This window comes from Oratosquilla oratoria, unplaced genomic scaffold (assembly GCF_046742065.1).
Source record: "Oratosquilla oratoria isolate Oo_2021 unplaced genomic scaffold, ASM4674206v1 SCAFFOLD275, whole genome shotgun sequence".
Taxonomy (NCBI): Eukaryota; Metazoa; Arthropoda; class Malacostraca; order Stomatopoda; family Squillidae; genus Oratosquilla; species Oratosquilla oratoria.
This window is the reverse complement of record NW_027467626.1, coordinates 21,073-48,150: the sequence shown is the minus strand read 5'-3', so window position 1 is coordinate 48,150 and position 27,078 is coordinate 21,073. Positions and strand designations below refer to the sequence as shown.

Below are 27,078 nucleotides of genomic sequence, written 5' to 3'. Positions count from 1 at the left end.
TGTTGTCCAGTGTCCATACTTGATTGTTGAAACAAATACCTTCATCTCTTCCCCCATGTGGTCACAAGCCTTTAGACTTTCTGGTTCCAGAGTCCATGGTTGCTCTGAAAAGCAGATAACATCAAGAGCTCTAGGTAGGCATCATCTCTTATGTTTTTCCAACTTTAACACGAACAGGGGCAGTTTATCGAGACCTGGGAATTTGACCAGGGGTCTATGGGGCAGGGTTCTTCAATTATCCCAGGAATTAATCAACAACTCTCATATATTACTTTTTTTCCAAGCATATATGGCATCTTGAAATAAAGGAAAATTCAAACAAATCTTATCCCAAAATGTCATGTTATATCTGGTGTTCATATTACACTGACATTTGTACTACACAGCACTTATCAATAACCTTCAAGGCAATATCAGGACATGTCCAGTAGTTTGATTTCTGTCTTTATACTTATAAGTACAAACTTCATTATTAGAACTGTTTCCACACTCCCTACCCAACATAAAGTACCATAAAATTTACTATAACATCTAATGCATGAAACACCTTTGCTGTTTTTTTTTTACTTTTACCCTATTCAAACAAGTTATAGGCAGGGTCCTTCCCATAAATGGTAAAAAGTTGACCAGTTCTTTTAGTTGAATACCATATTTCATTAACACAACAAAACTATTTTTAGGAATTCAAAGATTAATAACAAGAAAGCTAGAGCCCCAACACCCTAGAGTATTTATCTAATTCCTTCATCTATTGTCTTGTGCCAACATTAAATCATTATGATACATTTTCTTTTTGTTCCACTGAGCAATTTCATGATCAGTAAAATACCATGTAAGGGCAACTTTTCTATTACCAGTATGATAAAAAAAATATGCCAGGAAGACGTTCATTAACACAGATCAGTACTATTTTTGCATCCACAACCACTGTCACACATAACTAGCCATACCCATATCAGAGAGAGATCCAATGCAAATTAATTCATCTCTCTTCTTTACAATGCTTTTTAAGGGAATTAACTTTCAACATAACACAAATATATAACCAGTGTAGTCTTCATGTAGAAAGACCATGTGTATTGTGATAGAATTCAAAATACTATATTGCACAATTACATAAGTTAACAATCATTTCATATTATAGAATTGACAAGTTTATAACAATTACACAAAATACACTTTACAATTAGACTTTCAATTTTCACTTAACACATTAATACCTCTACTACAATATAAATTGCTTCCAACAAAATTAACAATACTATCAACATTAATGCTTGGAATGAAAAACAATTTGTAAACATCTATCATAAGGCACCAGTTTCAGCAACCTGAGGACTGCATACATGAGTGCATATGAGCTTCAGGTAAATATAGAATCTTGCTTTTTAGTTTTTTTTTTCCTTTTTCTTTTTTTGTGCAGATGATTCAAAGTTCCTTACACAAGACCCCAACATATTAGTCTATAACATCTTTCCATAACATTTGGGCAGCATTAAACTGTTGCTGACCAGACCAAAAGTACTAAGAACTCCACTGTGTTATCTTCACTGATACTTCAACAGCACTCCTTTTGAGGACAACATTATGCCAAGACCAAGGGTCATAATGGGACTACATAATATGGTGGTAAGAATGGATTAGTTAGGGAGGTGTTGGGTTAGTATGGAAGCAAGGTAAATAGTGCATAAAAAAAATAAAATGTTGTGCATACTTAGCAATGGAAATTAAACATGCATAATCAAGAAACATTGGCTCACATTAAATTTGCATGCAACTTGTGTATACTTGCCTTTCAAACCTTGGTCCTATAACCTGGATTCTTTCCTATACTGAGGAATTCTATTTTTCTTCCCGTATCATAAAATGGAGATTAAAATAACCATATACAAGTATAACATGAAACCGCACACTTTTTCTTACTAACCTATTGTGTGAATTCCTACCAACAAATACCAAAATTGTTTACACAAACATTAACATAAAAATTCTCTATGACAAAGCTCCCATTTGCACCATCAATAGATTATGTGACAACAATAATGGTACCTGACCATTATCCAAGAGAAGTCAGCAATGCTGAGTATGTTTCCTTTAATTTCAAAGCTCTTTAAGGAATGTTTCTGAAGTGATAGGATGGAAAATCATGAAGGTTGGAAATGAAAAATGAGAACAATATTTAACATAGCAAACAAATAAACAGATCAGATGTAAGCAAAGAACCTGTAGAATGTTATACACCAGATACCATGAACACAGCCTTCATTCTTCAATTAGAAAGGCCCTCCATAAGCTGGGATTAAATCCTTCAGGAAGTTATGCACTCGGGGATATATGACATTGGACTCGGTGCCATGGAATACACGTAGTATGCCGAGCACATCATAGAATTCTTTAAGAGGGTGGGTCTTTGCTCTGTACATTTCAAGGCGCTTCCTGACAGACTCTGGCTTGTCATCCTCCCGTTGTACAAGATCATCTCCTGTTATATCATCCTTGCCCTGAAATTCATACACTAGATAAAATCAAAACTATATTTTTTTCACTGCAAGTGAAAGATCTATTCATACACATACAAAAAAATGACAAAGTATTTGAAATCTGATTGTATGGAAGAGCTTCAGAAAATATCCATATACAAGGCTACTTAGGCTACTCACTGGCACTTCTGGTGGTTTGAATTCGGTGTGATAAATTCTGCCAGATGGAAGGTGTGTCCACCTGCCTTTGATTCGGTCAATGATGACATCATCAGGGACTTCAAGACTAACAACGAAGTCAAGCTATAAAAGCCCATGCAAGGTCAAGGAATTATCAGGACTTGGCTAAGTAACTCACATCACATAAACCTACTCAGGAAATGCTAGTAATAGTGAATATCTATTTTTGGTGTATTCTAAAGTGACAAGAGACATTGTTTACATTTCATATCTATATAACAAACAATACAAATAGCTGCAATTCTACAATACTTTATACTAAAGCTGTGAGTTAATTCAATTCACTGAAGAAACAAAACTAGTGTCAAAATACAAGGACAAACATATATTATGTTTAAGTGACAGGAATATGTACTAAATTAAAATTAATATACTACACTACAACCAATTAATGCTTGAAAATGTGAAAACAAAATAAATAGAAAGAATAAAACGACAAAGCAGCTGTGAAGAGAACAAATTACAAAGGATTAAAAAATAGAATAAAATAAAATAAAATAAATTGAGATAAAACAAAAGCCAGAAATTCCTTTGATCACAAACTCTTACCTTTTCCTCCTTATGCAAGACTTCTGCTTGTTCTCTAGTACGTGGGAACCCGTCCAGGATCCATGGGGTTGTGCGGACTTTGGTCAATTCTGCTAACATGAGCCCCACTACCAATTCATCTGGCACAAGTTTTCCAGCTTGCATAAATTGGTTGGCAGAATTCCCTAACTCTGCAAATTTCAACACAAATGATTTATCATTAGGAATTATTATAATCTTATTCATTTATCTTTTTCAATACCCTGTCACAGGTAAACTGTATGAAAACAGGAAAAAGACATCCATAACAGTTGTCCATAAAATACACAATACAATTGAAAATATACATATATATATATATATATATATATATATATATATATATATATATATATATATATATATATAATATGTGTGTGTGTGTGTGTGTGTGTATTTACCTAGTTGTATTTTTACCTAGTTGTATTTTGCGGGAAGGGGAGCTATGCTCGTGATGTCCCGCCTTTGTATCTTGCAGTGTCTAGTTTGTTTTTAAACTCATGAATGGTTTTTGCGCATACTATTCCATTGTCCAGTTTGTTCCAAGTGTCCAAAACTCTATGAGGAAAACTGTTTTTCTTCAGTTCTCTTCTATAGCTATGTTTTTTATTTTCTTTCCATGTCCTCTTGTGTTTCTTTTGTCCCAGTTAAGTAAGTTCTCACTATCGAGTACCTCTGTGCCTTTCATGATTCTGTAGATGGTCAATAGGTCACCTCTCTCTCTTCTTTGCTCCAGTGTCGGTAACTCCAGTTTAGCCAATCTCTCCTCGTATGATAGGTTTGCAAGTGCAGGTGCCATTTTTGTAGCTGCTCTTTGGATTCTTTCTATTTTCTTTATATTCTTTTTGGTACTGGGGGACCACAATGTCGCTGCATACTCTAATCTAGGCCTTATCAATGTAACCAATATTTTTTTCATCATGTCTTCGTCCAAGTATGTAAACGCCACTTTTATTGATCTTAGCAAGTTGTAAGTCTCCCCGACAATTTTGTTAATCTGTATATCATAGGACAAGTCGTTTGTGATAATTACTCCCAAATCTTTTTCGGATCCTACTTTCTTTACTTCTTTGGTTCCAATTGTATATTTTCCTGATATTCTGTTTTTGCTTTTTCCAAACTCCATTATGCTACACTTCTTAGTATTAAAGTCCACTTCCCATTTCTGACTCCAGTTCCATACCCTATTTAGGTCTTCTTGCAGTGCTTCACAGTCCTCATCAGTTTCTATTTTCCTTAGCAGTTTGGCGTCATCGGCAAAGAAGCTCATGTAGCAGTTCACGTCCTCATCCATGTCATTCATATAGATAGCAAACATTATTGGTGCCAGCACAGATCCTTGCGGTACTCCACTGATCACCTCTTTCCAGTCTGAATATTTTTCTCTGAGCACTACTCTCATCTTTCTACCAGTCAGAAAGTCCTCTATCCATTTTAGTAGGTTTCCCTGTATTCCTCCTATGTGTTCCAGCTTTTTTAGTAGTTTTCTGTGTGGTACTTTGTCAAAGGCTTTTTGCAAGTCTAGGAATGCACAATCAGCCCATCCATTTCTTTCTTGCACTATGTCTATTAGTCTTGAGTAAAAGCATATTAAGTTTGTGGAGCATGATCTTCCTTGTCTGAATCCGAATTGTCTTGGGTTTAATATGTCATTGTCTTCCAGATGTTTTACCCATCTATTCTTGATTATTTTCTCACAAATTTTGGCTATGGTGCTTGTTAGTGATACTGGCCTATAGTTGGTGGGTTCTTCTTTGTTTCCTCCTTTGTGTATTGGTACAATGTTAGCGTTTTTCCAGTCCTCGGGTATCTTTCCTTCTTTGAGTGAGCTGTTTATTAAGATGTGTATTTTGTCTGTTAGTTCTTCTTTGCACTCCTTTAGAATCCAATTTGCAATACCGTCCGGGCCATGTGATTTTCTGACATCCAGCCTTGATAAATGTTCTGATATTTCCTTTAGTGATGCTGTAAACTCATTCATGAGGGGAGATTTCTTGTTTTTATCTATGTCACAATTTGGTATTTTCTCTCTGGTGAAAACAGATTTAAAGTGATTGTTCATGACTTCGGCCATCTCTAAATCTTCTGTGTATTCTATGTTTCCTTGGCATAGTTTCACCAATTCCTGTTTGTTTTTAAGTTTACCATTCACATACCGATAGAATAGTTTGGGTTGCTCTTTGCATTTGTCTATAATATCCTTCTCATGGTTCCTTTTCTCCTCTCTTCTCACATTAACACACTCATTTCTATAGTTAACATAAATTTGCCATTTGCTTTGTTTTTTTTCTTTTCTCCACTTTTTCCAAGCTTTGTCCCTTCTGTCTTTTGCCTCACTGCATCTTTTGTTGAACCAACATTTAATGTACTCTCTCTCTCGCTTTTGTCTTGGTACATGCCTGTTTACCCCTTCATTGTAGTTTTCCATCAATATATTCCATTTCTCTTCCACTGTTGTTTCTTCCCTGTAAAATATTTCCCAGTTTGCATTCCGGAAGAATGTCTTTAGTTTTGTAAAGTCTGTTTTGTTGTACCTCAGTCTTCCTTTCCTATGCTTTTCGTTCCTCTCTATGTCCATTTCTTCCTTTAGTATAGTTTCGATGAGTACATGGTCACTCTTTCCAATTGGTGTCTCATACTGGACTTTATGCACTATTTCAGGCTCTGTTGTAAATATTAGATCTAGTTTCGATGGCTCTTCATTATTTCTGTACCTTGTGTTTTCACGGAACCATTGGGTCATTGTGTACTCCATGGTCATATCTAGCAGTACATTGCCCCACGAGTCATCTCCTCCTTGCACTGTCATGCTGTCCCAACAAATTTCTTTGCAATTGAAGTCCCCCATAACTACCAGATTACCCTTACCCATTAGTATCTCATTGAGTGATTTTCTTGTATCATCTAGCATTTTTGTATGTTCGATTTCTTTCCAAGCGCTTGTTTTTGGAGGCACATAAGTCACCACAAACTTTCTACTTTTCATATTCTTGCCTTCGACTTTTATCATGATCAATTCAGCATTACCTTTGCCCTCTGTGTGTGTGTGTGTGTGTGTGTGTGTGTGTGTGTGTCAGAATATGGTGAACAAGTGAAACCAAATTAATGGGTAATGGGAAAGTTTCCTCAAAAAGACTGTATAATATTGTGAAGTTCACTATGTCCAGGTGCATTTCTTAATTTGTGCAAAAGTATGCACCTTGGGACATTCTGCAAAACGGGTTGTTTTCACTGAAATGAAGCTACAACCACCCTGTAACCACCAACTCATACTCACTCATGTACTAATAGCTACCTTATTAAATACAAAAACCCATCTAACCAACAGTTTCTCAATACCACAAAACAAGTTAAAATCTTCAAAAATTAAATGTTATGAAATTAACACTCGCGGCTATATATATTTTTTCTGATACTGGACTGTGACTGGCTAGTCACATATTCCACACGATGACATAAACTAAATGTCTCTATTCAAAGACCTGCGACGGTAACGGTCCCTATCCAATACAACAAACTGGGTTTACTGTGTATAACCAGTTCATGTGCATGCGAACACTACGTGATCATGAGTGCTTGAAGTTATTGTCAGCGTTTGTTTATTTTGCCATCAACTGACCCCGATTTAACCTCTCCCTCCCTCTTCTCTCCTCCCATCCCTTTTTTCTTTCTACCTCACTCCCTTCCCCTTCTGTCTCCTCATCTCACACATTTCTCCTTTCTCTTTTTCTCCCCCTCCCTACGCTATTATTCCCTTCCTATCCTCTCCATCCCTCCGTTTCTTTCATCCGTCAGCATTACTGAATTCATATTTTGTTGAAGGTGATGTTATTTTCTGCATTGATCATATTCTTGCAGATAGTTTCTATACTGTCTGTCTACACTTTAAATTACTGAACTTAGTGACACCCTAAGAATCCGAGTTGTACAGCATTCTTTTGAATTTCAGAGACTACTTTCCACACAGCGAAAAATGCTAATAATTAATATTCTACCCTCTTCTCTATCGCTTCAATGACTCTCATCGGCGTTATTATCCTATCAGACAGAGACGCTGGTTAAACCCACGAAATATTTGCCATCACTCTTCTTCATTTTTTGTCTCTTCTTTCTCTCTCTGTCTCTCATCACAATCACGCCATTCTGATATTTACATCTGATTGTACCAACAGGCCAAATGGCTTGTCTAGAGATTTTAGCTCGAATATTTTCTTTCAATACACAGAACCCCTCTAGACGGGCGGATGAAAAGCAATGTTTTTTGGCCCGTAGAGGGGACGCACGGGTCAATATTTACGAGCGGTTAATTTTTCATTGTCGTTTGTGCACATTAGCCAAAGCATTTTTTTGCCGTGATACATTCGCCATTATTAACTATGCAATGCAAGTCTCCACTTATCTGTTCGTGTGTGTTCTATTTGAATAAAAGTATAGCATTTAGGATGGTAACAATCTTGTTACTTTTTTTTTTCTTTACTAGTGTAATTTTATTTGACTTCAATTATCCCTTACTAGAGAAAGGGATGATCACCCAGTATCAGAATATATGGCGTCTGACAAATTCTTCGGTCGGTGGCCTATGATGTCTGCACGTCTGATTCGGTGTTTTGGCATGCCACCACGTTCTGTAGCATCACCGACCTTGCGCAGTCACTTTTGCCTTTGACCTTCAAGTGTGCTTGATTTATACGTTCATCAACATTTATCTAATTTTGTTCGTATCGAAATAGCTCTAGCTCTGACGGTCGGAAGACGAAATGAACTAGTTTACGATATTTTTCCAGGTCGAGTTATACATATTGGGACAAAAAAAAAAAAAAAATCGGGATTGCTGACCAAAATAGTGCGACTGCATTTTTTTTTATGAAATGTTTACCTGAATACCACAACCAACTCAACACGCTCCAAATTTATGTTATACTAGATGGGGCCCACTGAAGACTTAAACTGGGAGGATTTTCTTGGTTATTGGTTAGAAAATATACGTCATACGTTTCTGTAACAAACACGCGTAAATAACATGGGCGGTAAGTTTTGTGTTTATAGATGCTATGATCACGAGACGGACAAAATATGAGGAAGACTAGAAGTTGCTATATATATATATATATATATATATATATATATATATATATATATATATATATATATATATATATATATATATATATACAGTATATGCCTGGGGATAAAACTGAAGAATTAAATTGAATTTGGAAACCGACAAAAGCTCAGCGAGACCATCTGTGAATTATTCACTGGGAAGAGGCAAAAAGCAAAGGGTGATCTGTGAATGTTATTTCCACCTTCCAACCCCGCCAAACAAATGGACAGGACTGTGGTCGAGATACGTACACTAACTATCATAAACATTTTTTTTCACTAGAGATGAGCAAGTTGAATATAAATAAATACAGAATGGCAAAGACATCCTAGACATATGCAGTGGTGTATAAGTGCAGGCTATAAGATGGAGAATACAAAGGAACTACCTGGCCAGCCTTGCAGCTGAATTGCACGAGATAACGGGGAGTACTAGACTTACCATCATTTAAATAAAGAGAAAGCGGTTACATAATATCTAGGTGGAAATTGGTCTACAATCATAACACAATGAGGCGTGTTGGTCAGTAGGGGTGCGACTTAAAACTGTAATTACTGTAAAGAATTTATGGAGTCACTCATTTGGGAGTCGGGGAGGATGGAGAGGGGGGGGAGGGAGAGAGAGAACAGAAAAGGGGTACGCTTTATCTCAAAAACATTCACCATTCCTTTCCGAATTCCTTATATTCTAAGTCTGCTCCATACAATGCCGTGAATACAATCACTCCTTCATACAACCCTTTGCATTCACCCCCAAATACCTATTTCTCATAAATTCTCATGCTACCCAGACAATTACTGCCTTGTTTGCAAAGTATTCACATTCACCTCAACTCCTCTCTGAAACATTAAACCCCAATTACAAATTACTAACTTCCTCCAACCTCTCACCATTCCCCCTATATCCAAACTACCAGCATCAGCAATTCTTGTACATTTACTCTCAAACCTCGGTGTGACAGTTGGAGAATTAGAATAATGCAAGAAAAGCTATTTTCTTGTATACTACACATGCGCGCGCGCGGCTTGCTGGTCCGATAAACTACGGGTATGTCTAGCACATCTGCGCATGCGCGTTTACTTACCCGACTGTAATATACAGGATTGGAACAACGCTTATCAGGTCCTATCTATTCTCCAATTTTTCGTACCTACCCTCAAAGGTATGTGTGTGTGTGTGTGTGTGTGTGTGTGTGTGTGTGTGTGTGTGTGTGTGTGTGTGTGTGTGTGTGTGTGTGTGTGTGTGTGTGTGTGTGTGCGCGCGCACGCGGTGCAATGCCGAAAGATTGACCTAGATTTAAGCTCCGTGCCCTCACCAAGGAAATAACTGTCGATCACGGGTTTACAGTATGCGAGCCAAAATAATGGCGAAACGCTAAACTCGTGTATATTGCATTTCCGAAAATACACGCATGCGTACATTACAGTGCAAAGCAGTAAGACAATCAAAATAACTGTACAGAATCGATAACTAAATGCACAGTATGTCTGGAAAATATATACATACATATACCAAAGGCTTTTTCCCCCTTACACGGGGGGGGGGGGTAGTCAAAAAAGAAAAAGGCATAGACAACACTCACACCCATTCCATTTCATATATATTCCACTCCCGTCCACCCTCCTCCCTCCCTCTTATCTTGGCACCTCCTGGATGACGGGTCATCCCTGCATCCTGTCCACTGCCCTGGGTCAGAAGCAGTGTCGCAAGACACAGCACATCCACAGCAAGGCCGCTTCATTAATTCGGCAATCCCCCTCTCCGTCCCCCCATCCATAAAAGGAGAAAACGGGGAGAAATCCCTTCGGGCTGCGTCAAATTTTTTCTCATACATACTTCCTCACCCCCCATCCCCCACCCACTCCCCCTCATGCATCACAGCATCAAATATACACAACCCATCTCCATTCACCCCATCTTCTGGAAAATAGTGAACATAAAATTTACTGGATAACCAATGATTAAAGAACAACATACCAAGAAACGTGCGCAAACATCCATTGCAAAGCTGGTACAGAAGCTAGGTGCGAAAATGACAACAGGGTAATGCACAAACTCGCCTGCGATCTTGACATACCAAAGCCATAGTGCTGGCACGAACAAGGTCGGCCGTTTGGCACCGTTTGAATGCATGAAACGGAGCCTCGACCCATTCAACAAAACAATACGGATGACGTGGTGGGTCTTGTTTCATCAGCAATCAGCTGTTCGTCCAGACCGAACATTTATAATTATAATGTTTATATATTTGATAGATATCTATTCTGCATTATTTGATTATTACTCACCTTTATTACTTTATGCAGTATAAATAATTCTGGATGATGAACAGTGAAAATATAACATCCAGTTTGATCATGAAAACCTTGTGTGTGTGTGTGTGTATATATATATATATATATATATATATATATATATATACACACACACACACACGTGTCTATATGTGTCTAAACTCTCCTACTGGGATTCGAACCCTCGCCTGAGCGGCTTGCTTTTTACAAGACGAAGACCGTACCATCGGTCTTTGTCTTATAAAAAGCATGCCGCTCAGGCGAGGGTTCGAATCCCAGTAGGAGGGTTTATTTCCAAATGTCATAATGACATAAATATATGTACACACACACATATATTATATTATTATATATATATTGATATATATATCATGCACATTTGTACGTCCATCTTTAAAAGCTCTCACCCATTTCCGCACCATCCCATCACTCATGTTTTCTCCATACACTTCACTGATCTGACGATTAATTTCAGCTGCTTTCACACCTTTAGCAGTAAGAAAACGAATCACAGTGCGTATTTCATAGTTGGCGGCATCCTAAATCAGAGGAGGCATTTCAAATACTCACAAACTTAAACAAGGTCAGATGATTCCGTAATTAAGGTGAAAAGTAGATTACAGTACAGGCTTTCATGTTACGAAAAATCTATTTGTTTAATTCTTATTTCAAAACGGTACTTAAAAAACATGCCTCTTATATATATATATATATATATATATATATATATATATATATATATATATATATATATATACACACACATTGTCGTCAGCATATTGGAATTCCAACAGGCTTTTTGTTATAGTTTTTGTCTTGCTTTTGAGGCGAGCAAGATTAAGTAGTTTACCATCTGTACAGTATGAGATTTCAATGCCAGGTGAAAGGTCATCTCGTATGATATGCAAAATTGCTGCAATGAAAATGGTAAAGAGAGTTGGTGCTATCACACAACCTTGCTTTACTCCAGAGGTGACTTTGAAGGGCTCAGAGCTGTTCCCGTTGTTCAGGACTCTGGCGAGCATATTGTCATGGAGTCGGAGAATGGGAATTAACTTATCAGGGCATCCATATGTGGCAAGGACATCCCAAAGAAGCTCTCTTGAGACACGGTCGAAAGCTTTGGAAAGGTCGATGAAAGCCATGTAAAGCGGTTGGTGTTGCTTACATTTTTCTTGCAGCTGGCGCAGAGTAAAAATCATGTCAGTTGTGCTTCGCGTTGGTCTGAAGCCAGCCTGTGATGAAATTCAACACCGTCTGAAGAGCGCAGGAACTGCCTTTGGCAAGCTCCAAACAAGAGTCTTTGGGGATAGGGACATCCAAAAGGGCACAAAACTCATGGCTTACAGAGCCGTTGTTATCCCAACGCTCCTCTACGTGTCTGAGAGTTGGACTCCTTATCGTCACCACCTGAAAACACTTGAAAATTTCCACCAACGCTGTCTTCGGAAGATCCTTAACATCAGCTGGGAAGACAAAAGGACCAACTTAAGTGTAGTGCAAGAAGCAAAAACTACCAGTATTGAAGCCTGTATCACCAAGACACAACTCAGGTGGAGTGACCACGTAGTGAGAATGTCTGACGACCGCCTTCCCAAGCAGATCTTCTACTCCACTCACGGATGGCAAGCGTACAAGGGGGGGCCAGAAGAAACATTTTAAGGACATCCTCAAAGCAAATCTAAAAAAATGTAACACAGACTTCAACAATTGGGAGGAAACAGCAAGAAATAAACCCCTCTGGAAAACCATCGACAGAGAAGGAATCACATGGACCAGATGAAAATGGCAAACTGGATTTTGAGAGAATGCAGGAATGAACTAACAGTCAAAATACAAGTCTAATAAGCAGTTCACTGAAAGAAGGAAAAGTGTCAGAAGATTAGAAAAGAGCAAATGTAGTACCAATATATAAAGGGGGAAACAAGGAAGACCCTACTAACTATAGACCGGTCTCTCTTAAGTACGATAGCTAAAATTTGTGAAAGAATAATCCAAATTAGATGGGTAAGGCATTTGGAAAAAAACAATGTACTAAATCCAAGGCAATTTGGATTTAGACTGGGACGATCATGCATCACAAAATTAATGTTTCTATGTATATATATATATATGTATATGTATATATATATATATATATATATATATATATATATATATATACAGACGCTCCTCTACTTACGTTCATTCGTTTTACGTTTTTTTTCTTTCTATTTTATGTTTGAACTGACTGTAAAAAAAAAAATTGTAAAAAAAAAAAAAGTGAATTTTTTAGTTTAGCACGCTCTCCGTAGTACAAGACGTTCAAACTATACTTACGCATGACGCTGCGTCCATTGTATACATGGCACAAACGACAGACTGAACGTGCATTGCCGCCTCCTCCTCCTCCTCCTCCCCTCCACCATCTCACTTTATGTTGCTTGAATTCAATTTATTTGAAATTAATGTTATTATTTTACAATGTTATGTTTATAATTATTTAGGGGTGTTTTATAAGATACGGTAATAGAATTTATGGATGTATAGTACAGTATGAACGGTCATACAGTACTGGAACGTACAGTAACAACTTATGTTCATTTTCAAGTTACGTTCGGAACGTAACTAAAACGTAAGTTGAGGAGCGTCTGTATATGTATATATATATATATACAGACGCTCCTCAACTTACGTTTTAGTTACCTTCCGAACGGCCGAACGTAAGTTGAAAATGAACGTAAGTTGTTACTGTACTATACATCCGTAAATTCTATTACCGTATCTTACAAAACACCCCTAAATCATTAATTATACACATAACATTGTAAAATAATAACATTAATTTCAAATAAATTAAATTCAAGCAACATAAATTGAGATGGTGGAGGAGGGGAGGAGGAGGAGGAGGAGGCAAGGCACTTTCAGTCTGTCGTTTGTGTAATGTAAACAATGGACGCAGCGTCATGCGTAAGTATCGTTTGAACTACGGAGAGCGCGCTAAACTAAAAAATTCACTTTTTTTTTTTTTTACAATTTTTTTACAGTCAGTTCAAACGTAAAATCGAAAAAACGTAAAACGAATGAACGTAAGTAGAGGAGCGCATATATATACATATATATACATATATACATATATATATATATATATATATACATATATATATGTATATATATATATATACATATATATATATGTATATATATGTATATATATATATACACATATATATATGTATATGTATATGTATATATATATATATATATATATATAAAATTGCAAGGAGCAAGGTCAGGTGAGTAGGGGGGTGGGGAAGAGCAGTGATCAAGTGTTTGGCCAAAAACTCACGAGTTCTGCGGGGTGAATGGGCTGGAGCGTTGTCGTGATGGAAAAACCAGACGCCACTCCTCCACATTTCTGGCGTTTTGCAACAGATGGCGTCCCTCAGATGTTTCAGAACTTCAGTGTGGTAAGTCTGGTTCACTGTGGAGCCTTCAGGGAGGTACTCGAGGAAAACTGTCAGCATCTCCTTGACCCTGGATCAAACTTGGTGAGCTTTTTTGGGTCTGGGGGGTGTTTCACTATCCACTGGGATGATTGGACCTTCGTTTCAATGTCAAAACCACAAACCCATGATTCATCACCTGTTATGATCCTGGACAAGAAGTTTCATCTTCTGAATAATCAAGCAGTTCCTGACAAACCTGGACGCAATGGGCTTTTTGTTTGTCTGTCATCAGGTGTGGCACAAATTTTGCAGCAACTCAGTGCATCTTCAATCTTTTTGTCAAAATCTTGCAACAAGATCCAACTGATATCCCACACTCTCCAGCAAGCTCCCTGACAGTCAAGATGTTAATTTGCCTGCACCAGGATATTGATTTTGTCGATGTGTGGGTTGTTGGTTGAGGTGGAAAGACATCCAGGATGCTCATCATCTTCAATGGACTGTCGACCATCCTTAAAACACTCATGCCACTTGAAACATGCCATATGCTTCATAGCAACATCACCGTAAGCCATATTAAGCATAGCAAAAGTTTCAGTCGCAGATTTTCTAAGTTGAACACAAAATTTCACAACTCATTGCTCCTTCACATCATTCATTCTGAAATCTGCCATATGAAAAAATCGCATTTCACAAAAAAATGCGTAGCTAATACACAAATAAAGATATCTGCATTCAGGAAATGGCATTGTAATCAGCTGATCTGTGTAAACCTTGCGACACCAAGTGGAACCAACTGGAGCTGCAATTCAAACAGTCCCCGTATTTTTTTAACAGACCTCATGTGTGTGTGTGTATATATATATATATATATATATATATACACATGTATAATATATATATACATATATCATGTAATATATACATTATATATACATATATACAGGGTGACATACAAAAACACGTAACCTTTAAAATGTATAGTGGCCGCCATGTACAGTTGGCAACACTGCAGAACAGGGACCTTGAGCTGTAAACACTCTCGCCAATTAGTAATCATGGAGCATTGGAACAGTCAACAGCATACTTTCACCATAACAATGTTTTACAAAAATAATTATAGTTTCAAAGGTGTGCAGAGGGAGTTCTGACATTTTTTCAACTTAGGACATCATGGTTGATTCCTTCGAAACACACAATAAAAACTTGGATTAAAATCTTTGAAGAGACTGAATCTGCTCTAAAAAAGAAACCAACAAGATGACTGAGAAGTGCTCATACTCCACAAAATATTGAAGCTGTACACATTTCAGTCTTACAGAGCTTACGGTGTTCAGTTCGTAAGCAAGCTGCTGGGTTCAGTGTATCCCCAGTGTGTGTTTGCCAAATTCTCCATTTTGATTTAAAATTTCATCCATTCAAGCTGCAGATTGTACAACAACTGAAGGAGAATGATCACCAGTTGCTGGTACAATTCTGTCAGCAAGTTATGACAAACATAAACAAAGACAATGAATTTCTGGACAAGCAGTGGATGTCAGATGGGGCCCATTTTCATCTCACAGGTTACACGAATAAGCAGAACTATTGTTATTGGGAAAACAGCAACCCTACAGAAGTTCATGAATGCCTGTTACATGTCAGCAAGGCAACAGTATGGTGTGTAGTTTTGTCACATGGAATCATCGACCCTTACTTTTTCAAAAATGAAAAGAGGATCGGTAAGTTGTAATGTTGCAATCTTTTGTTAAACCTGCACTGAACAATTTTCCACAACTTCTCAAAGCCTGGTTTCAACAGAATGGTGCAACATCATGCACTGTAAGGCAATCAATGGCAGCTATGCAAGAATTATTTGGTAACCATGTCATCTCAAGATTTGGTGACATTCCCTGGCCCCCAAGATCACCAGCTTTGTCCGTTTGTGATCTTTTCTCATGGGGCTACCTGAAGAGTCGGGTCTACACAACTTGCTCAAGGGCAATGGATGAACTAAAAACAAAGAATTCATGATAAATTTGTGGTATCACAGCTGAGATGTTGCAGCAAACAATGGATAACCTCAACAGCAGATTGGAAGAATGCATGCATACAGGAGGACACCATCAAAACATTGATAAATTGAATTATGGTCTCTTAAAAGGCAAGTTGTAATGGTTCAATTGCTGTCAATTTTTTGTTCCTTTCTATTTTTATTGAGTTTTTCAAAAGTTCCCATTTTCTGTGTCACCCTGTGTATATATATATATATATATATATATCATTAAAATGAATGGCAAGCTTGTTATGACAGAGCTTCTTGTCGTATTTTTCTCTCTTTCTTAGAGTGATCTTGCCTTCTGTAGGCAGTAACCTTAATAAATCTCCGTATGTCATGTTGTGGAATAACATACATAATCTATAAATAAGCCTGTCCCATATATACCCACACACACCAGCCCAGCCCTTAGATTCGTACCTGCCACTGAGGAAGCACCAAGAGGTGTGAAAACGCGTTTTGGCTTATTTATAGATTATGTATGTTATTCCACAACATGACATACGGAGATTTATTAAGGTTACTGCCTACAGAAGGCAAGATCACTCTAAGAAAGAGAGAAAAATACGACAAGAAGCTCTGTCATAACAAGCTTGCCATTCATTTTAATGAAGTATGCTTGAGGGAAAACCTCCTGCCCATTTACACTATGAATATATATATATATATATATGTATGTATATGTATATATATATATAAATCCATACACACACCCAGGGCATTTTCCCCCTTACAAAGGAGGTAGCCAAAATCAAAAGGCAAAAATCCACTACCACTCATTTCATCCCTTTACACTCCACTCCTATTCCATTCACCAATCCTCCCTGTCTCTTTCTTTCCTTGGCTCCTCCTGGAAGACTAGTCATCCCTGTGTTTCACCAATTGCCCTGGGTCAGAAGCAATTCAACACGACACAGCACATCCACAGCAAGGCCATTTCATTTAATCAGCAACCCCCCTGTCCCCTCATGCAGAAAAAGAGAAGGGGAGAAATCCCTTTGGGCTGTGTCAAAATATTCACACATAACCACCCTTAACCCCCCATCCCCCACCTACTCCCTAACTTGCATCACTGCATGATCCATACACAACCATTCTCGAATCACCCCTACCTTCCTTTCTTCCTCAACAGACATTTCCCTCTTTCTCAATGCCCCTTTTACCACATCCATCCATCTCATCCTCAGTCAGCCCCTCCTATTCACTCCATCCACCTCTGCCTTTCACACTTTTTTTTACTAACCTTTCTTCACTCATTTCTCCCATATGCTCAAACAATCCCAATACTTTTTCATCAACCCTATCTCCCAAATCCCTTTCCACTCCCACTCTCTTCCTCATCTCCTTTCTCACACTATCCAGCCTAGTTATCCCTACCATACTTCTTAGATATTTCATCTCAAACACATAATCTTCCTTTCTTATGTTCCATATTTCTGCCCTATACAGTCCTATCAACATAATCACCTTTGTATAATCTCCTCTTAACTTCCATTCCCAAATGTCTATTTCTCATTTCACTTTTTATTCCCCCAAGGCACTTACTTCTCTCAATCTACATTTTACCTCCACCTCCACTCCTCCCTTTCCTGCTACATGTGCCCCCAAGTATCTAAAGCTATCCATTTCTTCCAATCTCTCTCCCCTGAAGTATCAGCTGCATGCTACTGAACAGCTTTATACCTCACAATACCATCCAGCCAATACCCTAGATGGTGTTTCAAAAACTTAACAAAAACAAACTGTCATGGAATATGTGTAAATGCCTTAATGTGCAACCAAACACGAGTGACATTTGTGTGTCCTGTCATTTTCATTTTATAAATTCAACCATGCTATATTGACAAATCCTACACTTCTATACAAACTGGAGGTGCAGTCTTTTTTATGGTAAGCAATCAGCTTCAACTCTTTACTCTTAAGAGGTCTATTTTTTTCCTTGATAGAAAAAAATAAATAAATGAATAAAATATATAAATAAATAAATCACATTATCTAACTTTTGAGAAAATAAGATCTATTTTTTTCCTTGATAGAAAAAATAAATAAATGAATAAAATAAATAAATAAATCACATCTACCTTTTGAGAAAATAAGATCTTTATGTTCTTCACCACAATGCATACATAGTACCTACCTGCTCTGATCCCTTGTTTCAAGATCAAGGAAGAGCACAGAGACCCAGATAAAGGATGCTTTATATTAGGTTAAGTTAATCATGGTAATTTATTATTAAAGGACAAAAATGATGCCATAATTCTGGCAAATTACAAATTTCATTATACAAAAAAGCTAACAGTTATTATTGCCCGTTTCTGATTATTTACTGATTTCTTAAAAAAAACACACCCTTAAGAAAAATGATTACTGGAAAAATAAAGATAAAAAATAAATAAAATAAAATAAATAACAATGGGATAAGCCAGACTAATTTGTTCATCTACGAATCCTATTAGTAAGAAAAAGATACATGCAAGATCAGAATAGAAAATAATATAAATTCTCACCTGAGTCTCTCACCTTGGCATTTCCCAACCTGCCATTAGGGGGAAACGCGTACTCTGCTGATGCGCCAATCCAGGATTGATAGTAAATATTGAATGGAAAAAAGTCTTTTAATGAAGGACTGGAATTGTGCATCAACTGCAGTTGACAGAAATTACTAGGAAAACCATTCAAAATAATGAGATTCACAAAAAAAAATTGCCAAGGAGAATTTTAATTCCTTCAGGTTAATAATCAGGACTACATTATCCAATAGAGTTCCAAAACACAATATGAGGTACACTGAAAAATCTCCTAAATTCTATTGAGGCAATATTTACCAGGTAATGATAGCATTTAGAAGTCTTCCTTTCACTGAAAATAGTAAAAGTGCCATCAATCTTTCTCCATGTCTTGATACCTAGTCCATCTATGTCTCATCCAACTTCTCTGTAGAGATTCTAGTTTTGTAAGGTCAGTAGTATTCAGTGTTCCAGACACTGGAATCATACTCTAAAATGGGTTATATATGTGTCATAAATGTATTACTGTATATGTTCATGACACACTGTGGAATTCAAAAGATTTGGTATCGTAATACAGTACTGGCTTTGCTCACTGTAGACTGGACATGCAAGTCAACATCTACAATCATAACCATGTCACTATATATATATATGTGACTTTTATTGTTTACCCCTTTAAGAAGAACTGAGGCATAAGGAAGGGTTCCCTGAAAACTTTTTGCCTACTTGTAAATTACAACATATGGCATTTAGAAATGTTAAATTTAAGTCCCCAAGAAGCTGAGGTATCTTTTAATATATTAATATTCTCCTGGAGTTCACCACCTGGTTTCCAAAATACTTCTGGGAGCAGTTCCATGACATGTCATGATAAAGTTGCATAAGTTAACTGTTACATGGTTGATCAGAAACAATACAGGCCCCTGTACTGAATGGGGTATTCCACTCTAAATATGTCTCCAACTACTCTAGTTGCCATTCATTCTTACTGACATTTCCTGCTAATAAGAACCTGGGAAATCCAACCAAGAAACTTCCCCTCCATTACTGTTTAAGTAGTGATAAATGATTTACTATATCAAATGCCTTGGAATAATAAAAAAAAAAAATCACATAGATGAGCAGACAAGCCCTTAAGTGGAAAGAGATCTTATTATACATCAATAGTAATTGATCATCAGTTGATCTGATTGGGCAGACACCAAATCACTCTTGTATATTGTTCTGCTAAATAGGTCATTAGTTCCTTGGTTATCAGCCATCTCCATAGTTTTACATCATCCAGAGGTAGAACTCACAGGATTCATCAGTCTGTGAACAATCTATGGAGACAGTAAGCACAGCTACACAAGCCCAAAGAAACTGAAGGTGAAATATATCAGGTCCAATGGCTGTAGAACCATTTAGGCAAACCAGGTGTTAACCATCCTCAACTGATATAGGAATGTCACAAAGGGTACCATTAAAAACCTGGAGCGGAGTTGCATTAGCAAAGGTATCAGCAATAACCTTGGGGTCATCAGTAAAGTTTCATCAGTAGCTCTTAAGGGCCCAACTTTTTTCTGCTAAATATATGAATGAAAGAGTTTGGGATATTTCTAAGGATTGTTATCTAATCTCTCTTCATAATTAATTTGGTTGGTAATGCAAAGTTTGTATATTGCACATTTACCTCACTTAATTTCTTCAATGCCTCTATGGGTTCAGCAGAGATCCTGCCAGGCAAGTACTTGTACTCAGATCAGTATCTGCTTTGACTCTTCCCAAGACCAATAATGTAAAGGCATTCATTCCTAAATCCTTCAAGGAAGGCCCTTCCTCCCATCCTTCAACACAATATATCTTTCAACCCAAGGCAGTGATAAGAAAATTATTTTATTATACATATCATTACGTCACAGAATGTTAAGCCTGTGATAATGATTTTCAAGTTTTCTCATCATTTTGCTAAAAAAGTCAACAAGCCAAACAATATCATAGGAATCATCTGAATTTTGTGTACATTTGAAACAAACCACTTTGTCTTCACATTGCTTTAGTTCAGCCATATCTACAGTATGCCAGTCAGATATGGAATCCACACGTTATAAAAGACCGTGTTCAAAGAAGGGCTACAAGGATGATTCTAGGGCTAACAGGGCTGAAGAAGTTAGATCTGCCATTAATGACATTTAAAGATACCATGGTGAAATGGCTTTCAAGATTATCACTGGTATATATGAAGAGGACTACACATGTGGAATATTGCAGGAAGACAGCAATACGTGAGGAAACGAGGATTTTATAGGCACAGAGCAAATCTGAACCTTAAAAGATATTCATTCCCACACTGTGTGACAACTGAAATGAATTGCCTGCATGGGTAGTGTCAACACTTTGGAGATTTGAAGCACATTGGGATAGTTTTTGGAAAAACCAGACACAAAAATAGTTATAAACTAATAAAGAAAAACATCCACCACATATGATGCCATCTAATCTGTAATATTAGTGTGGACAAGAATATTCCAGTCACAGGCTCACTAGAACATCTATCAGTAAATCATCTACAGTATGATAGTTGCTACTTTTGTTGTGATCATGCAACAAAACAATCAACACTGCCCTGCTCACATCACTATGATATGGGATCATATGCTAATCACTTATCATTTATTTGTCCAAGGGCCTATATGCTTATACTAAAAGAAAGGGTTATTTCTCTGTATATCCTCGCATACTTTTTAAATAGAAATTTAATTTTAATTGTTTGACACTGGTTTCCTATTTACATGCTGGAATCACCAAATATAATTATACTCAATTTGAGACATTGAATAAAGTTTTATTTTGTGAAAATCTCATCGCTATCTACATTTGGCTAACTGGACAATACTTGCGGTTGTAGGAATGAAAAATAAATAGACGACTGTTATCGAAAGTTAGTCTATATAGACCTCATATTCTTGAACGACCTTAGGAACGAATCCCTTTACACCGGGTTGGATGCCGGGTTTGTTTGTATATTTAACATTCATTTCTCAAACTAATTAAGACACCAGTGATGGATCTGATTTCATAACACAATAACCTCACATAAAACATCATACCTCACGAATATGACTACAAGTAATGACATTATAACATGAAACAAGTGCGTGGCAAGCGACCGCATCACATTGACAAGTAGAGCTAACAATGACAAGTTGCTTATTCTCGTGCTTATACAGTCGTAAGGGTTCCACAGCTCTTTATAGAGCACCCGAATGTTTTTAGGATATGAGGCGCTGAATGATGTACCTAATGTTAAACATGATAAAGATAATAATCTTGGAAGATACCTGTCTTAGATAGAACTTGAGCACGTAGTAAATCTCCACTGGCCAGATGCTTCAACTTGAAATCTCTAGCAATGCGAGAAGCAATTGTCCCCTTTCCAGATCCAGGAGCACCTAATAGGCAAAGTTTGAACATGCGTGGGGCTGCCATAGTGGCGTTGTAGGCCTCTTGTGTGCAAAATTATATCGACCAATTCCCCAGCCTCCTGCCTACGACAGCGAGAGTGCCGAGTCTGTCGATGGCCGAGTTGTACCACCTGGGTGTCACAGTTGCCATTAGCTCTATATTTTATGTAGTGATAAGGGAATGTTCACATGACATTGCCGAAATTTTTCACATTCATTATAAATTATGTGCATTGTCTGTGACTTTTTCAGAATAGTATTCATCTTTTTTGCTTCTGTTTTTGTTTAATGGTAATAATTTGTTTACTAGCAATGAAACCGAGAAGCACCAAATGTATGTTGTACTGTTTTCATTAGTTTTCGTTTGGTCTTTAAGAATGATTCAGACGTAGACTCCTAGTCTTCGCTACAACTATCCCTAATCATAAGGAAGAACCGGTGTTTCCATGCAACGAAACTCTCCTCAAATCCTCACATGTCACAGAGTATACTGGTAATTGAGTTCGTGATACAGAACACGCAAAGAAAATTCCGTTTGCAGTTTGGAGTATCGCACTTGATATTAGTTGACTGTTTTTGGTTTTGGATCGATTCACCAAAGAACGAGAGAACTTGACATAACATATTAATTTTTTTCTAACACTGATTCGTCAATTAGATAGTCTGCTCTACCTTGCGGTTTCTTTTCTTATTATATTTATGTATTAATTTATCTATTTATTGTAATTAATCATCTCCTTTTACATTTTTACATATACGTACTGAGTTACATAGGCTGTCAATAAATGCATTCCAGGTACCCAGGCACCTGTTTTATTTCCTATTTGGTTAGATGGTCCGTGGGCACTGGGCAACTTCGCCTGCCCCTCGACTCGCCAGACTGCTAGTACTGCGGTCGTGACCTTGGTCACAGCAGCGTAGTCCACAAATCAGTCAGAGACTACGCGGGGACATCTTGGTGACCGCCGTTTCTCAGCCACTTGAATTTTCCTTCTCCACAACGACCTCTCGCATAAATCGCCACGTTACTCCTGCATATTTATCAATATCGTCTCACTCCACCTATCTGGTTGCTTCTCCCATGCTTACCGTAAACATTGCGGATTCTAGTTAACACAGTTACTCCATCTCCTACCATCCTTACTAGCTAACTTTGCACAATATATTTCATGCCAATAATATTTCACCCAATTGACTATTTTCGTGTCTTTCTCCATTCATCTCCCTGTACTCCTTAAACTCTGTCTCCATCACCTTTGACAATATCAACATTTCACACCCGTAGCTACTAATTGGGGTTATATAATGGCTGTAATTTTAATGCTTAAGTTCCTCAATGGTCGCCTCACGAATCACTGAATTTTTTTTATTTTTTATTACAATATCATCACTCGACCATGATGTCATATTTAGCATCCCCATCCCTTGCCGTCTTCCCCTCCCCCCGTCTACTCTCACTCCTCTCCACTCACCCTCCATACCTACTCCTCTCCCTCCCCTCCTCCACCCTCTCCATTACCTCTCCCCTACTCTTTTCACACTTCAAGTCCTCTCCTTCTCTTCTTCCTTCCTTCACAACCTACTCTTAACCCTTCAAGCAATAGCTTGTTCAAAATTCTTATGGAAATATAAAGATTTTGCTCTGCCACTACTACAACCGCTATAACTACTACATAAGAACATAAAAACACAAGAATGGGGGAGACTACAAGAGACCATAAGGCCTACACTAGGCAGTTTCATGTCTCTTACCCCCTGTTATCTCTATAAAGTTATCTAATCTTCTTTAACGACAACCAGTTGCTTAATCTATTTCATTCGTTAACCACTCTGTTGGCTAACCAATTTTTGCCCATTTACTCCTTAAACCTAAATTTCTCCCACTTAAATATATCATGACGAGTCCTGTCTTGTTGTCTTGATATGATGATCTTGTATGCATCACCCTTGTTAAAGCCTTTGACCCCTTTGATTACTTCTATTAGATCACCCCCACACTCTTCGTATTCCCAGTGTTAAGGTGCCTCAGCTTGTCTTCGTATGGTAAATTCCTAAGCCTCTGTATCATTTCGGTCATTCTCCTCTGTACTGATTCTAGTGAATTGATATTCATTTCATAGGACGGGGAGCAAAACTGTACCGCATAGTCAAGGAAGGGTCTATTACCAGATAGAGTTTAATGGTTACCTCTGCACTTTTGATTCTATCCACCCTAGCGGTACATCTTAATGCCCTGTTAGCCCTATTCCTGACACTAATGCACTGTTTCTTGGATTTAAGGTCCAGACTCACTAACTCTCCTGAGTCCTTTTCACAATCTGTTTTCTCTAATATGGCGTTATCTAAGCTATAACTGTTGGCTGTGTTATGTAATCCATCGTATGATACACTGCATTTTCAGATCTTGAAGTCCATTTGCCATTTCTCCGACCATACAAACAGTTTATCAAGATCCTTCTGCAGTATCCAAGCATCATCCCCCGACCTAATATAGCGTCCTATTTTTGTGTCATCCAAACTTACAAACGTCATTATTAATCTGCTACTACCATTACTCTACCAGCACTACTATTAGTGCTACATTCAATAATCTACTCTGTTAGTACTACAACTACTGCTAACGTAAATCTGCCAACACAACTACAACCACTACCGTCAGCACAAATATTAACATCACTGCTATTACCGCAACTGCCATTGATAAAAATACAAGTGCTACTCTTATCGCTACTGCCAGTACTACTGTTATAATTCCCAGTATTACTTATATTGTCATTAGTACTATCACCAATAGGATTACTCCTAATAAATGTGGGAGCCAACAGTTGTATAGTTTGGTGAACAAAGAAAATCACAAAGAATAAGAGAAAACGTGTTTATAAAGGAGGTTCTTTAAAATATTCAATGTTTACTAGGTAGGTATAAACACTTATACATCGATCTAGAAGGTAATCTTGTTACAGTATTTTTCTAATAATAGTAACTTGATTTGAAATTAAAATTATTCCTTAAAATAAATGGAAGAAACAAATTTTATTTTTATTTTGGTAATTGGCGTGTCCCCAGACAAGCTATAGTGTTACCATCAAAACTACAACGTACAAGACAAGACATGATTTGCTAGTAACTCTTACTTGTAGCCTGTTTGCTGCAATGTTTATTCATTTGCCTGGCTGTCGAAAACAGGAATGTTTTTCAGTTAAACTATGGCAAGCCAAGATATTTCGGAAATTTGATCTTTGCCTTCGCTCTGTATAAATTTTATTCTGACTAACGCTAGTGAAAATTATTCTAAGTACTTATTATGATTTAAGATGTTCTGTAATAAATTACATTACTACTACTGTAAATGTACCTGGATTCTTTATTTTTCAAGAGGACCACAATGGAAATAGGTTCTATATACTTTATGTGCCATCCTTGCTATTTCATACATTGTATTTTTATATTCGTGTATCCTATTGTAAAACAAAAAATATATTAAATTTAAATCAAACGTAAGACGATTCTATTTACCTGAAGAGATGTTCTCATAACAATGGTGTTGATATTCTTTACATCTCTCGCTACGCCAAACGGTTTCATTCAGCTTAGATGAAACGAAACGAAGTTATTATTGTCATTATGTTACTTCTAACAATAGCAATAACAATAACAATAATTTTATATACTGGGGGTTTACAATATACATATATTCAGTATTGTAATATTACACAATAGTTTACACAGTAAATATATATGTTATGAGTGGGAATGGAAGAATAGAATATTGTAATTAAGGACATATTAACGCTTTGTATAAAGTCATGACAACTAAAACAGTAACATAAATGGGCGTTTTAAATGTTTTTGAGTTTTGTTACCACATTAAAGGGGAGATAACTGGTTTCTGTGTATCGTTTTGATCGATTTTTTCTGAACAAAGAGAAGAAAACCTGTCAGGTATTGGATTTCATGTGTGTGTGTGCGTCTGTATTTACCTAGTTGTATTATACGGGAAGGGAGCTATGCTCGTGGTGATCCGCCTTTGTATCTTTCAGCATCAAGTTTGTTCTTAAATTCTTGAATAGTGATTGCACACACTGCTTCCTTATTCAATTTATTCCAGGTATCCACCATTCTGTGTGGGAAGCTATTCTTTTTCAGATCTCTTCTATAGTTATCCTTTTTGAGTTCCTTTTCATGTCCTCTTGTTTTTCCGTTGTCCCATTTTAATAGATCATCTCTATCTAGGATTTCCATTCCTTTCATGATTCAATAAATAGTAGTTCTCCTCTTTCTCTTCTTTGTTCCAGCGTTGGTAGTACCAATTTGGACAATCTTTGTTCGTATGTTAATTTGGAGAGTGTTGGTGCCATCTTTGTCGTTGCTCTTTGTATTCTTTCTATTTTCTTTATATTCTTTTTAGTACTTGGTGTCCATAATGTTGCAGCGTACTCCATTTTTGGTCTTATTAGTGTAACTAATGTTTTTTTTCAATAATTTCCTCATCCAAATAGTCAAATGCCACTTTCATTGACTTTAATAGTTTGAAGGTTTCTCCGACTATTTTATTGATATGTTTGTCCGGTGACAAGTCTTTGCTGATTAATTATTACTCCAAGATCTCTTTCCGAGTTCACTTTTTTTACTTCCTCTTAATTAATTTTACAATTTCTCAATTTTCTATTTTCAATTTTTCCAAACTCCATTATACTACACTTCTTGATATTAAAGTTCACTTCCCACTTTTGACTCCATTTCCAGATTTTGTCTAGGTCTATTTGTAATGATTCACAATCTTCCTCAGTACTTACTTTCTTTAGTATTTTTGCGTCATCTGCGAAGAAGTTCATATAACATTCCACTCCTTCATCCATGTCATTTATATATATATAGCAAACATGATTGGAGCATATATATATATATATATATATATATATATATATATATATATATATGTATATATATGTATGTATATATACATATATATAT

General features: G+C 36.9%; 1 protein-coding gene across 3 annotated transcripts; it reads right to left on the bottom strand.

Annotated features, from left to right (window-relative positions):
* Window positions 1–325: 325 nt before the first annotated feature.
* On the bottom strand, window positions 326–22,277 carry Ak3 (Adenylate kinase 3). Of its 3 annotated transcripts, XM_076181457.1 has the most exons (5): window positions 18,977–19,007; window positions 18,659–18,715; window positions 3,270–3,439; window positions 2,661–2,783; window positions 326–2,501 (listed from the first exon to the last, which is right to left on the bottom strand). In XM_076181457.1, exons 1-5 carry the CDS (start codon window positions 18,990–18,992, stop codon window positions 2,274–2,276), a joined length of 594 nt encoding a protein of 197 aa, XP_076037572.1. In that variant the 5' UTR covers window positions 18,993–19,007; the 3' UTR covers window positions 326–2,273. The 3 variants fall into 3 exon arrangements, with proteins under 3 accessions (XP_076037572.1, XP_076037570.1, XP_076037571.1); XM_076181455.1 differs by lacking the exons at window positions 18,659–18,715; window positions 18,977–19,007 and adding an exon at window positions 21,982–22,277; XM_076181456.1 differs by lacking the exon at window positions 18,977–19,007 and having other exon boundaries at window positions 18,659–18,806.
* Between the last annotated feature and the right edge of the window lie 4,801 nt (window positions 22,278–27,078).

Bases quoted from the DNA above. Each gene is read 5' to 3' on its own strand.
- Ak3 (XM_076181455.1), bottom strand. From the start codon at position 22,129: ATGGCAGCCCCACGCATGTTCAAACTTTGCCTATTAGGTGCTCCTGGA. The intron at 3,440-21,981 runs GTATCTTCCAAG...TGAAATTTGCAG, and splicing joins TCAAGTTCTATCTAAGACAG to AGTTAGGGAATTCTGCCAAC. The intron at 2,502-2,660 runs GTGAGTAGCCTA...TATGAATTTCAG, and splicing joins TCAAACCACCAGAAGTGCCA to GGCAAGGATGATATAACAGG.